Source organism: Parus major, chromosome 4 (genome assembly GCF_001522545.3).
Source record: "Parus major isolate Abel chromosome 4, Parus_major1.1, whole genome shotgun sequence".
Lineage (NCBI taxonomy): Eukaryota > Metazoa > Chordata > Aves > Passeriformes > Paridae > Parus > Parus major.
In genome coordinates, this window is record NC_031771.1 from 54,177,713 (window position 1) to 54,193,575 (window position 15,863).

At 37.8% G+C, this 15,863-nt stretch overlaps 1 protein-coding gene across 9 annotated transcripts in view; it reads left to right on the forward strand.

Moving 5' to 3' along the window:
* FBXL5 (F-box and leucine rich repeat protein 5) overlaps positions 1 to 15,863 on the forward strand; it is a 34,232-nt gene that overhangs the window by 9,998 nt on the left and 8,371 nt on the right. For 7 of the 9 annotated variants that reach the window (XR_004496920.1, XR_004496921.1, XR_004496922.1 and 4 more), the window contains exons 2-9: positions 1,888 to 2,103; positions 3,836 to 3,931; positions 4,719 to 4,902; positions 7,162 to 7,344; positions 9,682 to 9,807; positions 10,279 to 10,427; positions 10,607 to 10,689; positions 12,471 to 13,190. Coding sequence is in view for 5 of the 9 variants with exons in the window: in XM_033513598.1 (XP_033369489.1) it covers positions 1,888 to 2,103; positions 3,836 to 3,931; positions 4,719 to 4,902; positions 7,162 to 7,344; positions 9,682 to 9,807; positions 10,279 to 10,427; positions 10,607 to 10,689; positions 12,471 to 13,190 (1,757 nt within the window). In the remaining 4 variants the exon portion in view is untranslated. Of the gene's footprint in view, positions 1 to 1,130; positions 1,362 to 1,887; positions 2,104 to 3,835; positions 3,932 to 4,718; positions 4,903 to 7,161; positions 7,345 to 9,681; positions 9,808 to 10,278; positions 10,428 to 10,606; positions 10,690 to 12,470; positions 13,191 to 15,863 lie in introns of those variants that run through there. The other 2 variants (XM_015624153.3, XM_033513597.1) reach the window with 2 other exon arrangements.

Sequence of the window (15,863 nt, forward strand, 5' to 3'; positions counted from 1 at the left end):
ATCGTCTCCATAAGTCCTAATCTGTTGCATATCTGCAGGAACCCTCAGTAGCAGAGGTGAATATACAAGTGCTTCATGTTACAGTGGCTTCTATAACAATCCATTTCTAATGGACATTCTTAAATTGCATGCTCAAAGAAATTATTTATTTATTCCAAATTTGTGGATGACAATAGGTAGATTCAACAGAACATTTTGTATCTTGAAAAGGCTTTGAGTCAAGACAGTGAGAAGATTCTAGTTTTTTATCAGAACCAATTTCATGATTTGTTTTTACAGAATACAGTAGATTTGTGTTACACACCTACCTGTTACCCACTTCAGCAGTCTTTGTTACATTTTTAAAGTCAATCAAAATGCTAAGTATTTGGGGGCACATGGGATTCTTGGAGGGAAAAAGGTCTTTGGGGACTGCCTCCAGTCACTTTGTGGATCCTTATGGGTAGAATGAACTATATCAACACTGTTGTTAATCAAAGGAAATGCCACCTGAGAAAGCACAGTTAGTTATTGAGATGTGATTCACAGGTGCCGGGAGGTGAGGAGGCTGTCTGAGGAGATGCTTCTGTGCCCATGACCTGTGCTTGCTCAGGCTTCTGCTTTTCAATGTGGAAAGTCAAGCCCTCAGTTTTGTGTAGTGCCACTGTTCCTAGTGCTGCATTCTTGGGGCATAGTGTGCAATTGATATGGCCTTTGAAGCCAAGATCTTTCCCCATTAGGGATATGTAACAACGTATGCTTCAAATCCTAACAGTGTGTTGCAGCCATCAGGTTTTTTCTGACATCTGTCACTAATTGGTCTAAAGCATATTGGACAAAAAGAAAAAAAAAACAACCAAAAATCCTCTTAAACTTTGCTGTGTTTTCTCTCTCTTCTGGGGCTAAGTAACTTTGTCTTTCCATAGTGAGAATAATTTTGCTCATATGCCCAGCATGTAATGTACAGTATGCACAGCTTACTTGGAGTTGCATAAGGATTTGGCAGGTGTCCAGCACGTTTCAGTTGCGTTTTGCTTATGGCTGCCAGGAAGTGGCATGCAATGTCACAATGAGTAAGTACATTTGGGGGCTTGTGATGAAAAAAAGTTTTGCAGGTCTCAATTTGTAGTTGTTTTTGATGTAAGTAATATGTTTGAATACGTATGTCTCAGATTCCCATTTCTTGTAAACCCCGTAGATTCCAGCGTCTTGGTAGCTAAACCACTTCTCAGTATTGTGGCAGCTTGTTTTCTGAATTGAGATCTTTTAGACTGCTTGGTCTTGTATACTACTGTAGACTAGGATTCTTGAATCTGCACATGGAATAAAGCATAAGAATGGAAAAGACACTGGTTTTCTACGTTCACTGAAGGAAAATGCAGGTATAAAATGTACTGTTGCCAATGATGACTATACATGTAAAAATGGCACTACTGTATTACCTAGAATTTTGGTCTGTCTTGATTTTTTGGGTTTTGCTCCATTAGAAACCTCCAACAACTAATGTAGTTTGTGTTCAGTGGTAGGACTCAATATTCCTTGTGGATAATTCATCCTTAAGGATGGGCTCAGGGACCTATGTTAATTGCTTTTTGGTATGGACAAAATTGTGGATTGGGAAAGGGCCAAAGCCTGTCAGTAACCTGTAGGGCTGGGGAGATTGCATTGACTTCTGCCAGGAAATCTTTCTACATTTGTTTACCTCAGTGTTTCACAAGATTTGGTTTATGTTGCTTAAATACAACTTTGATTTTGCTGGATTCTTTACTTCTTTATTTTAAAAACTGAAGGTGTTTACCGTTTATAAATAAGGGGAGCAGTGAATCCCAATGAATCCCCTAGTCTAAGGATTTAATTTGTGTTTGACATGATTTTCATTGTTTTTTTGTGAACTTTTCTTTCTCCTAGCTTTCCAAGACCAACTTCTCCAACAACAATGATTTTCGGGCTCTGCTGCAATCTCTTTATGCCACATTCAAGGAATTTAAAATGCACGAGCAGATTGAAAATGAGTGCATCATTGGTTTGCTTCAGCAGCGTAGCCGGACAGTGTACAATGTGCACTCAGACAACAAGCTCTCAGAGATGCTTAGCCTTTTTGAGAAAGGGCTAAAGAATGTAAAGGTAAGTAGACTATGAGAGATTTGTGACCTGAGGAAAACATGACGTGATTACATATTAGCTTGCCTTGCCTCTTCATATTCTCTATGAAGAAATGGAGGAAGAAGAAACTTTTATGGTTTTTTTGATACTTTCTAGGCTGAAACACAACTTCTTGTGCTATTCACCACAATTACTAAATGAAAATCCTTTTCAGAGATGTTTTGTGACAGTCTTCACTGTATAATTTGAGGTGCTTTGGAGAGATAGCATGGAAATTCCAAATATAATGACTGTTTTACTAACTAGTCAGAAGTTTCTGGCTATAGAAAAAATGGGATTTTATTAATTTCTTAGGAAACCTTGAGGTTCTTTTTTTTTTTTTTGGTGATGCACAGCATTGTATTGTTGCCACAAATGGAGATGATTCCCAGACTTATAAAAAAAAGCAGCATTGTTTTATTCTGTGACTCATGTGGTCCTGTTAATGATCCAGTTGTCAAAGAGCTCTAAATATTATTTCTCCAGCTGGCTTTTTTGACAGTGATTATCTCTTAAGTTCTTTTCCAGTAGAATTCTTCTTGAATTCTTCCATGTCGTTCTCTTGGGGTATCCAACTCAAGTCCCCCTTCCTGCCCCTTAAGAACTATTGTCTCCAGTAGTCATTTGACATCCCACAATACATTTCTAGTATGTGTGGTCCAGATTTTCAGTAAGAAAAATACTAAATATGCAGTTGATTGACTCTGTTTGGCCATCTAAGCCTTGTTTTGACCTGGGAAACATACAAATAATTTTTCCCTATGCATCATAAACCTTTAGTTTTGTCTTGTGTCCATTAACAAATCAGGAAATGAAGGAAAGAGGGAAATTTAGCACTTAGATTTGTGTTACACCTTCTCTGATAGGATGCTAGTGTTATTCTGTTTGCTGTGTGCAAAAACAGATTTCTTTAGTTCTCTTTAGATACATTAACTTCAGTTAATATTTAACTGTTTTTATGGAGTGATTAGTTTAAACTGATGGCTTAAGCTTTTCTCTGTAATAGTCAGCATTTCTTGATATTGTAGAACCTTGAAAAGAAAAACATTTACTGTAACAGTTAGGAGGAACTTCAGTATGTTGCAGTTACTGGGCAGATTTCAGAACCAGCTTCTTATTAGTGACTCAGAGAATAACAAATTGATATATGAGGTTGGACTAACTTGAACGTTTAAAAGTCAGTTACATCATTATTTTAGAGTTCTTTGAATTTCCAAAGTAAAAATCTGTATAGTATCTCTGACTGTAAATTCTGTTAATAATTTGTAAGTTTAAATTTTAGAATAACTAAGGTAAAATGTATTCAGTTAAACGATGAGGTAGAAGCGTTCTGTCCTAGAAACTGTATTATACAAACCATGCAAATACTTAATTTAGTCTTCTACTTCTTTGAATATTGTGTGAGATTGTAGACTGGCAGATTTCAGTCTTTGCTCCAAAGTAAAAATGGGATTAGACAAACGAATTCATGTATGCCTAGAAAATAAATTGGACTCGGACAGGAAGGGAATTCTTTGCTCTGCCTGTTAACACGCCAGTGCAGAGTGTCAGCGTCATTAAGTAAACATGTTCTTGCCATGAAATAGAGCAGACCTGCTGCATGCATGGGAAGGGCGTAATGGGCTTTCCTTTGAACCTCTACTTTATTGAACAGTTCAATCCTTGGATGACTGGATGAGACTGGGTAACCATTAAGTCTTTGCTTTCTTCTCAGAATGAATATGAACAGCTAAACTATGCGAAACAGCTGAAGGAGAGATTGGAAGCCTTTACCAGGGATTTCCTTCCTCATATGAAGGAGGAAGAGGAGGTAAAGATTTTCTTCAAATGTGATGGAGATCTTCCTTGGGGTTTGGAATAACTGAGTAGAGACAAATGGCTTAGAGGTTCATTGTTTTTTCAGTTCTCTGTTTTTATTGCTATGCTAATTTGCATTCAAGACTGTGGTGACATTGTTCAGTTCTCTGACTGGAAAGTGACACATTCTGAAACTGAATATATAAGAAGCTTATGATGAAATAATAATTCTTGAAAAAATCGATAGCAAAAGTCCATTGGGGTTGGGATTTGTTTGCAGCAAGTAGTTAAAATGGCTGTATACCAAAATTTAAATGAGAAAAGAGAGGTTCTGTAAACCAGTGCTTCATGACTCAAACTGACACTCCCAAACAGCTTCTGACCTATATTTGAAACGTAGACTAGTACTGCCAGTCTGATGATTTATGGGTATCCAAAAACTGAGAAGCATATTCTGAAGTCTGTCCATGGGAAGTCTTTTCTCATGTTTTTCTTCCTTGCTACTTTTGCCTTCCATGTGAGTACCTTAATAAGTTACATAGGTTAAGCAACTTTAGTCCCTTCCCTATTCTGATGGGGAAAACGATTAAAACTTCTTGCCTGATACTGTGCAGTGTTCTGTTAGAAAGCAGGGGGTTAGAATTTAAAACTTCCATGGTCCTGTCCTTAGGTTCCCTTAATGTATGACAGGTTTTACTTTGAGAGCATTTGAAATAGGAAATTCTGTGTTGGTAGGTCTGTGTAGCATTATTAACTATTTCTGTCAGCACCAGGTTTTTTCCCTCTTTCCTTTGTGTTAGGTTTTTCAGCCAATGTTGATGGAATACTTTACTTATGAAGAGCTGAAAGATATTAAGAAGAAAGTAATTGCACAACACTGCTCACAGAAAGAGGCTGCAGAATTCAGAGGTCTCAGTAAGTGGAATCAGGCAGAAGAGCTTCAGAAGGTCTTTAAGTACTCTGTGGATGAGAAGGCAGATCAAGGTGAAGTATCTAATTAAAGTAACTTTCAAGCTGCAGTTTTTATCTAAAAAGCCACACCAGTGACATACCTAAAGTTATGTATGGGCAGACAGAGTAGTTCTTATAAAATGGGTATACCTACAAACCAGTTTTGAAACTTCAGAAATTTTATTGTTTGATATGGGCATCTTGGCAGGTTATAATGTCACTGTTTACCTGTTGTCAACATTGTTCTGCTCCCTTCCCTCTCATGTTAATATTTGATAGAATAAACAGATGAAAAGAGTATTTAACTTCTATTTTCACACTTCCATTTAAATTATATGTTCTATTTGCAGACTCTGCATTTCATTCTTGGTTTTTAGGTCAGCTTTGTAAGCTTTTTGTGTTGATGTTTTAATAATACAAAATAGTTACCTATTAATATTTCAAATTAAAAACATTCACCTTCCTAGCTCCATTAGCTAACTTTCCTGGGCCTCTCAGGAATGAGAAAGGACCTGTGAGCGTGGAGTAAAGCAAGGGAATGAATCTGCACAGCATGTGAATAGGTCAGATGAAATGTGTGTTCTGAAAGTGGGTATTTATTTTGCATTTATCTCTAACTACCTTTTCTGGTGAAACTTAGATTAAATGGATAACTACTAAAGTAGACTTCAGGCTTGTTTTATGATTGCTGAATCAGCCTAAGTTGTCAGTATTTACAGTTTTCACTCCTAACAAAAAAGAATTGATGCCCCAAGGAAGGGGAGTTAATGTACAAAACTGTAATGCTGGTGTGAGTCTGATACGTAGAGCGAGTTATCATGGACTGAGTTCGTGATGTTGATAAGATGTTCTGCTCTTATTAGAAAAACTTGAAAAATTACTCTGTAATCAGATTTTTTGGATGAAACTTGACTTCTCTGAACTACTCAACTGGTCATTTTCTGCCCTCCAGGTGAAGCCTTCAGAAAAGATCATGGTCCATTCTGTGAAATACTTTTGAGTCTTTATAGATGAATGTGACAAACGTAGCTTTGTGGCATTACTTGCTGTTAAATCTAGCTGGAATAGCAGTTTTAGGACAGTAGTAAATTCTGCAATTGTTGTGTTTTAGACTTTGGGAAAGGAGAATATGTGTCTTGCATTCATTTTTTTAGAAAGAGAAGAAAGTAACATAGACCTTGATAGAAAAAGCATAGACCTTGCAGTCCTGTGCAGGCTTAACTTCATTTTTCTTACTAAATTCTCTGTAATTCATGCAGCAACATGCTAGTTGTACAAATGAATACATTGATTCATTAAGTGAAACTGTATTTAATTGTATTGTTTTGAAGTAGCAATAGCTTGTCAGGTGGGAAAGTTTACATTATGCTCACTTTTGAAGCTTCTTTGCAAAAAAAAAAAAAATAAGAAAAAAATCTGATGCTTCTCTCTCTGTAACAGTTCTAGGCACTTCAAAAGTAAAACCCCACTATTAGTAAAGCCTGCTATTTTAAAGGACTCGTGAAAACTCAGAAAACTTAGAAATATTTTTTTAAGAAAATTGTTCTGAAACAAAACATTAAAAATACCTTAAGAGAGCCAAAGGCCTCACTAACCAAAGGTCAGAATTTGTTATTTTATATAGTTCACAGCTGTCTTTGCAGTATGGTGATCAGGGAGAGCTGTTGGAAATAGTTCCTGCTGCTGTCCATTGGAGTATTACTTAGAGTGGTTAAATTTTAGTCTCTCATCGAGTACTTAGTATTACTTTACAGCCTGAATGGCTCATCACCATTCAGATGTTAAAATTGTCAATGCTAGCAGCTAAAGCTAGAAATAAAACTCAAAACAGGTGCAAAGAGTTGAGCATGAACTTTTCTGTGTCCCAGTCAAGAGGCTGAGCGCTTCCAGCGAGAGCGGTCCCAGCTGGTAGGTTCTGCGTGCTAGTACTGTTTCCTGGGAATGTGGCAGACCAGGTACAGATACCATCTGCAACAGAAGGCATTTTTCTTAAAGCATTTCATTTACAGCAGGTACGGCTTTCATCTTTCTGTGGTTGAGTAGCATTAATTTACTTTTTTTTTGAATAAGTCAGATGAGAAAATGGCAAACAGAAAACTGAGCTGGTTTGTTGTTGTTGTTCAAGATGTCGTTACAGTGGAAGCATTTTGAAGCCAAACCAATACCCATCTTTAACAGTTAAAATTTTTTCAGACACATTTTTTTCATTGTTCTAGTCAAAATGTGAGTTCCACTACTGTTATTAAAGCTGTGAGGCTGTGCTTCACTTAACACACACTTTCTGTATTTCAGAAACCGAAGTAACAGGGCACACCACAAATATTACTAGTCTCCCTCCTGAAGTAATGGTGACCATTTTCAGTTACCTTAACCCCCAAGAGTTATGTCAGTGTAGTCAAGTAAGCACTGAATGGTCACAATTGGCTAAAACTGGATCTCTGTGGAAACATCTTTACCCTGTTCGCTGGGCAAGAGGTAAGTTAAATTTAGCTCCTTTGCAAGCATGTCAATTACCAGAATGTTTGAGCCTGTAAAGAAGAGTGTTTTAGTATAGGCTGAGCCTGACAGCTGAGCGTGTGAGGTGTACCTTTCTGGCAAGGATAGTGTCCTGAAATTTGATTCAATGTTGAAAGTCCCCAGAACATACTTCCATCTTGTAGAATTAGGAAACTAGAAGTTGTTTTGGTTGAAACTTGGGAGTACATTTTGTATCCAGTTTATCTAGTTTTACTGAGGTAAAAAAAACCATCCTTTTTTTGTTTTTCTGAATGCTGATAATATGTTCACTAATACAACATCTGAATTATTTAATAATCTAAGGAGTTTTGAATTATAAATGCTGCTGTTACTTATATCAGTAAAATTACTTTCTTAGCTTGTTAGGTAGAAATGAAAGGCAGAACTGCAGAGAGGAAGTTCAAAATAAGTGGAATTCTAATGTTTCCTCACAATCTAGTCAAGCTTCAAAGAAAACTGAATGAATGTTTAGTTTTAGTATTGATTCTTTAGGTATATTACTTAAGTAGCTTCTACTGCAGTAAGTGTTTTTTTTAAACTTTTTTTCCCTCAAACTCTTCTGTTAATTAGAATTTCCTATTGAGAAGTGTGACCTTTGCAAAAGTACCTATTGAAATAGACAAAATATCCTGTATTCCAGTGAGTCCTGTTACAAGTCATCAGAGTGTATTTGTAGCTTTATGTCCATATTTATGTGAATTTTAAAAAGTCACTGGAGTACAGAGCTGCAGGCTTCACAGTGCTGCCACATCAGTGTAGTTCAGTAAAAGGAGAAAGTCTATACTGTTTAATAGGTCTTTTGTATGCCTTTAGGATTTTAAGAGAGAGAGCTGTGTTTTATTAACTTAGCTTTAGAGATACATAAAAACTAAAAACTTCTTTATGGCTTCTAAAACATGTACAGGACAGAGAGGAATTCAGTAACTTTTTGGTCTGATTTTTTTTTTTTTTCTTGTTGTTTTGTTTTGTTTGGGTAAATCTTCCTGAAAATGGTAGTTTGATTCCTAACCTTCCAAAGACTGAGTAAAGAGGCTCCAAAGTTCAAATTCTTAAATTTGCATTTGCAACATAGTTGTCTTCATAATTCAGTGCTGCATACACACACACACAAACGAGATAATTGGCAACTGCTTAAAATGAGCACTTCTAAACCTGGTTTGGCACAACAGGAAGCTGGTCTCATGACGTACTGTTTGTACTACTACAGTTGTTTGTGCAGAAGTGCTCTAAACTGGGATGGGATTTACTGCCACAGGGAGGGAAAAAGAATTGTAGTTTTATGTAGGCTTAGTTAAATTTTAAACTGTTTTTCCCCTCCTAGTACACAGAAGGCTTCTGAGACTTCTTATGTAATATGAGAATGGGTTAAGGATGATGAGAAATGTTACCAAAACTTTATGGTTGACAGTCAATTGGTATTTAATTGTCATTGTGTTATTCATAGAAGAAAACTTGTTCTTTTAGATATACTCAATAGGAGTTGCTCTTGCTTTAGGAAGAGTAGGGTTCCCCCCAACGTGAGACAGTTAAATAAGGTGGTTTGTTTTTCAGCATGTCTACATCGAGGGAGGCAGCAGAGGTGCTTATCCTGTGCCCAGCACTGCCATATATCCAAACTAGAAGTAAATTAATGCCTGTGCAGTAACCCCGAGGAGTAACCCCGAGTGCTCCACCAGCTAAAACAGCACAGCTGTTGCTGATCTTCACATTCATCCAGATGTTTGAAAAAATGATTGTATATTCGTTTGAGACATATGTATGTTACAAATATAGTGTAGCTGTTTTCAAAAGGATACTTTTGGAATTTGTGATCTTAGAGTTGTCATGTGCAGGGACTAAAACTTGGCTGGCTAACTGTATATTTGTGATAGTCCAGAGGAAAAGACTGATGTCTTCAACCAAGTGTTACACTAAAAGCTGATGAATAATTTATTTACCAGAAGGAACTTGAGCACCTAGACAGTCCAAATATTCTGTGGTTGTTTCTGTTATTTCTGTGATCATACTGGTCCCTACTAAGCAAATAAGAACAGGAGGCATGTCTCAGACAGTCATAATAGTTCTGGGATGGCACTGAAACTGTTCCAAGAATCTTGTGACGTTTAAGGATAAAGATCAGACAAAGAATTATTTTAAGGTTTAGTCCAGTCTTAGTTGAGATGAATTTGAAATTCAATTGTTTCCCTTAAATCAGGTTACAACATACAGAAAAGCTATCACTGCTGATTCCTGCTGCAGTGAGAAATTTCTATTAACTTTTTTTCCTTCTTCTTTTTGGGGGGTGGTGGTGAGTAGGTGATTGGTATAGTGGTCCTGCAGCAGATACTGAGACTGAACCTGATGAGGAATGGGTGAAAAATAGAAAAGATGAAAGTCGTGCTTTCCAGGAATGGGATGAAGATGCTGACATAGATGAATCTGGTAGGTAAAATTGATTTTGGTGTTTTGTTTTTTTTTTTCCTGAAGATGACATAGCTGTAAGAAACAAACTCAGTGGAAAAAAAGGGAGATGGAGGTTGGTAAGAGAGAATCAGGTGTCTGATTTTAATAACTGGAATTAATTTATATAGGAAAGAGTAAACATGAGAGCAGATAGAAGAGTTATGGGGATGTGTCTGGAGGTAAAAGCTAGGCTTCATCACTTCAGAAAGTTTGGATGAATCATCTCACATCCTGATGCACTCTAGGCTTGATTTAAAATTTATCTTAAGCTGTTAAATCACAGCTATATATACATATATATGAAACGCCGTGTGAGATAGTATTTTGACATCTAAAGCAAGTTGGTGGAAACAGCTGGCCTGGGCTGCCCTGAGCAGTACATAATCTGTAGTAAATATTTCTCCAAGTCCTTTAATGATTTATGTCTTTCTCTCTGGGTTTATTTTGCAGAAGAAGCAGCTGAAGATTCACTTGCCATTAATATAGCACAAATGGAAAAACGTTTACTTCATGGCCTAATTCATCATGTCCTCCCACTTGTGGGCTCCTCAGTGAAGACACTGGTATTGGCCTACAGTTCTGCAGTGTCCAGCAAAATGGTGTGTAATTTGGAACTTGCATTTAATAATTGTGGCTCAGCAGTCTTTAATAACTGATATGCTTGGGGTAGTGTAAGTGGGTTGCGGTCCAAAAGAATGCCAATCTGTAAGTTGTCTCTAGACACTGTATGCAGCCGTAGTGGCTTGTATCTTACTGATTATTTTCCTTTTTTTTTCAGGTTAGGCAGATCTTAGAGCTTTGCCCCAACTTGGAATATTTGGATCTCACTCAAACTGATATTTCAGACTCTGTGTTTGAAAGGTTGGATAATTGTTGTTTCCTTTAAAAAAAAAAATAAATTATAATCCAGCTTTTTTTTGGGAGGCGGGGGGAGCTCAAACATTTAGAGGGGATTCAAACATTAATTCAAACATTTATTCGTCCATTGCCAAGAAAGAAAGAGAAGTCAAATTCATAGCTCCCATGTGACTTGTGACTAAGAACTAAACCAGAGTAACAAATCATTGAAATACCAAGTGAAATGTAACTTGTAGTGGCTATTTAAAATTCTCTGTCTTTGCTATTGGATGCATTTTGCCTATCAATGTGTAGCTATCAGTAACAATAGTTGTGTTTTTGACCTAGTATTAACAACTTGTTTTTTTAACATGTTAGATTTTTATGGAGTTGTTCAGTTAAGGAAGTTCTCTTGATCTGCTACAGCTGGTGGGGTGTGGAATACTGCTATTTCAGACACTCTAATCAAGTGGTAGGCAAAGCTGCAAGGCTTAGGTGTATTGTCTGTGGATTCCTGAGTTTTACTGAGGTCTGCAGAAATGTCTTGGATGTCAGTGGGATGGTATGTGGATGCAGAAACTGCACCAGTGGGTCTTACTGTGGTATTGAAACTCAGCAGGTATTTCAGTGTTCTGCATTTACATCATGTAGTGCTCTCAGGTAGCATGAACACCACAGAAAATCTTACTAGAATGGATGCTGGTAGCAGCACCCTGCAGCTTGTATAAGAAGTTTCATTTGAAGTAAAAGCTTTATAGAATTTCCAGGGCTCAAAAGTCAATCTTTGTGAGCTTTTGTCAATATCTAGTAAAATTTACCTTATTTGCCACTACTCATATATCTGTATTTACAGGGCTTCAATTTGTAGCTCAGAAAATGAGTTTGGCCTGCTCTAAATATAAATAATCACTTACAGAAAGTAAATTATATTAACATTAGTAATTATAGGTAAAAGTCAGTAAAATTGGTTATATACTTTTATAGCTAATAATGTAAAAACGTTGCTGTAGATAAACTTTCTGTTCCACTTGAAAAAGGTAAGACTAGGGGAGTAAGCTATTGTTAAAATGAAAAGGTCTGATTTCTAATTAATGATGAAATAATTAGAAACACAGGGTCTGTTTCAGGAATCCATCTAGTATTCCTGGAAGAAATGGGAAAGGACATTAGGACATTTGATCTAAGTACACTGACATTTCAGTATGTGCAAACTGCCAAGCTTGAGAAACTCAAAATACTAGAAATCACAACTGTTACAATACTTTGGAATGAATATGGAATCTCAGATATATTTTGAGAGTGTGGGGTGGGTGTGGGTGAAATTTGCTAGTTCAGTACTTCCAGCCTTTTTAGAAGTAGCTTTGATGTTTAGTAACTCAGATCTCTCTTGGTAACTTCTGCTGAATATAATGCACTTGTTTTTTGAAATTGTTATTTTGTATTTGATTAATTGTCAATTGGTATTTGGTGCTTGCAGTCTGATCTATTACTCAAACATTTCTCCAGTATATAGCAAATTTGGAGTTCTTTAAGTCTCAGTATATGGAGAAATACAAGTTGTTACTGATTAATGAATGATTTCATGTTTCTCTAGATATAATTTTTCTAGGTGTAAATAGAGCACTTGGAGTATCAAATCTAATCTGTCAGGGGTAGCTTCTTTGAATATTATGTGAATTAATGCAAGTATTTTACTTGTGAAATGTTCTTTCATATATTTAGCCTTAACAGCTATTTCTGAGCAAAAACTAAAAAAACTCAACCACCAACAAACCAAACCACTTTTTTTCCCCCCCTGATTTCAGTTGGTGTTCAGTTGGATATTGTCAAAATCTACGCCACCTTGATCTGTCTGGATGTGAAAAAATTACAGATGTGGCTATAGAGAGGATTTCCAGAGCACTGGGTATCATATCAACTCATCATACCAGAGGTGTTCTGAAAAGCTGCAGGAACAGGAACCCTAAGACTTTGTGGAAAAACAGAGAGATTACTCTGCAGTCCAACCAGAAATATAATGGTTTGCATGAAATCAGCAATGAAAATCTCATTCAGGGAGGAAATGGTGAGCAGCACTGGACTAAACCTGACGGCTCAGAAAACTTCAGTTCTTATGTGTGGATGCTAGATGCAGATGATTTAGCTGACATTGAAGATGCTGCAGAGTGGAGACACAGAAATGTTGAAGGATTTTGTCTTATGGAACCAACATCCCATATTAATTGTTCTGCATTGTGCTACAGTAGAGACATTTATGGGTTAAGGACTAGAGGGTGGCAGCAGCACTGTGCTTCTACTGACTTGATTTACTGCGGTCACTCGTTTTGTTGTGCTGGGACAGCACTAAGAACTATTCAAGCACTTCCAGAGTCCTCTGCACTGTGTAAGAAACCAATAAGGACTAAGCAGTCAGAGAAAAAAGACTCTGCATACTCTGGGAGTGAAAAAACAGATGAAGAGACGGCACGAGTTCTTCAGTTTCTCAGTCTGTCAGGCTGTTACCAGATAACAGACCGTGCTCTCAGGTGAGGAGACATTTTCAAACTATTTTGCTGCAGGATATTTTTTCAGATTTTGTTTGTTGTGCCATTCTGGGATGAATCTGCCTCATTTCAGTAGAAACATTTTTACTGAAGAAACTGGTAAGTTTTAAGTGGTCTTTGCTTCTTAAGTAGTTACAGTACTGACTTGAAAACTTCTTCCAGCTTTCCTTTTGGAGATAACAGTAAAATCTTTTATATCTGTTCTATGAAGTCAAGTATTTTTGTGAATTTGTTGTTCTAGACAATGTTAATGCTTTTAGATTTGATCTTTAATGATTTATTATTAAGAAATTGTGTTAATTCACCTATTTTTTCATTATGCCTGCCAGTATGCTTGAAACTTTGTTAAACTGGAGTAACATCTTGATTAACCTGTCTGGATAATGACATAATTAATGGGCAGGCTGAATCAATGGGCTGAGGCCGATTGTTCAATGAGACGAAGTGCTAGATCCTGCCCTTGGGTCACAACAGCCCCAGGCAGTGCTACAGGCTGGGAACAGTGGCTGGAAGACAGCCTGGTGGAAAAGGACCTGGGTTTGCTGGTGACAGTGACTGAACATGAGCCAGACTATGCCCAGGTGGCACCTGGCCTGTTCCTTCAGAAGAGTGCCCAGGACCAGGGCAGTGACCATCTCTTTGTTCTTGGCACTGGTGAGGCCACACCTCAAATCCTGTGTTCCCATTTCTGCCCCTCACTGCAAGAAAGGCATTGAGGGGCTAGACGGTACCTAAGAGAAGGAGTGGAGCTGGGGAAGGGTCTGGAACACAGGGCCTGGTAAGGAGAGGCTGGAGTGGCTCAGCCTGGAAAAGAGGAGGCTCAGGGGTCATCTTCCCACTCTTCACAACCACCTGAAAGGGGGCTATAGCCAGATGTCGGTCTTTTCTCTCAAGTAACAAGAGAAAATAGCCTCAAACTGCACCAGAGGATGTTTAGATTGGCCATTAGGAAAAGTTTCTTTGCTGAGAGGGTTTTCAAGCATTGGAAGAGGCTGCCATGGGAAGTGGCATACATGGAGGTATTCAAAGGATTGACACTTGATTATGTTAGTGGTGGATTTGGCAGTGCTGGGTTAACAGATGTGATTATCTCAAGAGTCTTTTCCAGCCCAAATGATTTTATGATAATTCTGTATGTGCAGAATAATATGTTCAATATGACCTCATATAACAGTTAAAGGAGAAAGAAAAAAAAGTTTGACTGGAACATTGATGTGGCTTCATGAGTTACAGAATTTTCTTTTTGCTATTTGCCACTGATACTTTGTATTGTCAGAAAAATGCAGTTTCTGCTTCATACTGAAAAATGGGGTGAGGCAGAGATCCTTGCAGCTTCCTTGCTCAGGTGTTCTGCAGCACTTTGGGCTAATTAAAGCTTCTTGGAGTGGGAAGACTTCATGCATACCCGTGCTGTTTGCTGTAGTAAAAACTGAGGAATAGCATGAGGTGCTGCTGGCATTGATTTGTCTCTCCTGAGATTTTGTCCCCATTTGTTGTTCACGAGCAACAGCTATTCAGATGTCTCCTGTGGTTCTTCTGACAGATTTTTACCAGCATTACCCTTTCTTCAGGGTATGCCTCAGGTATCTGGGCTTTGTGTTGGAGCTTGTTTTTCTTCAAGCATTGCAGTGGACTTGTCCTGACAAATTTTATTATGTGCTGACTTGGTTGTGCTGTGTTTATTTTACATGTTACTGGTCTGGTTTTTTGTGACTCAGTAATGTGGGAGCAAAGGGAGATTTGGTCCCTGAGTCATGGCAAAGGTTTAACTGCATTGCTGGTTTCCCATTGGTGCTTTTTGGGTAGAAGTATTTTGGGGAGTGTGATGCAACAAGTGCTTCTTGTAGTCACAAGAATACTTGGGGAAAGAGTGAAACCCTCTAATACAAACACAGAGTCCCTGGGGAAAGATACAAACTACCCCCTAATACAAACACGTGCCAGTCTGTTTATTTCATATAGGTTGTTACCTGATAGCTGGTTTTGTGGCCTGCAGTTCTGCTTCTGCCTGCTAACAGGAGAAGCTTGTACAGTGATGCTCTGAAGGAACCTTCAGTTTTATGTCCTGGCTTGAATCTGCAGTTTGGTGATTCAAGCCCAGTGGTTGTTTTTCAAGCGAGTGAGCTTGTTTCTTCTTGAACTTGGGCTGGCTGTTCTGTGAGCTTGCAGAGAAGAGGGCAGGGTCACATGGAGTAATTGCTCAGGTGTGGTACATCATGTGCCTATTGCATCAGCAGCCAGATTCTCTTGCACTCAGAGGAAAGCTAGAGAATTACATTTGAACAATAAGATGATGTGTTGGCAGAGAAGGTCTGCTGTCAGGCCTAGGAAAACACAACTTTGGATTCCAAAAGAAGTTGAACGAAAGAAGGGTTAAATGGGAGGCATAATGCACCAAACTTGGGAGTGTCATCTTTTAGTGTGAGATGAGTAATATACATCACCTTGGAAGAGCTGACAAAATCATTGGTATTTTGAAAAAGAATGTAGTTCTTTGAAATAGTTGGTCATTTCTGGTGTCATCCATAAAAAAAAGTGTCTACAGGAATTGTTACCTTATGTAGAAATCTGTTCAGTTTTCAGGTCTGTTGAATGGTTTCAGGGGTGATCCCCCTTTAACAGATAGTATACAAGTGTCAGGTTTAAAACTCTGTG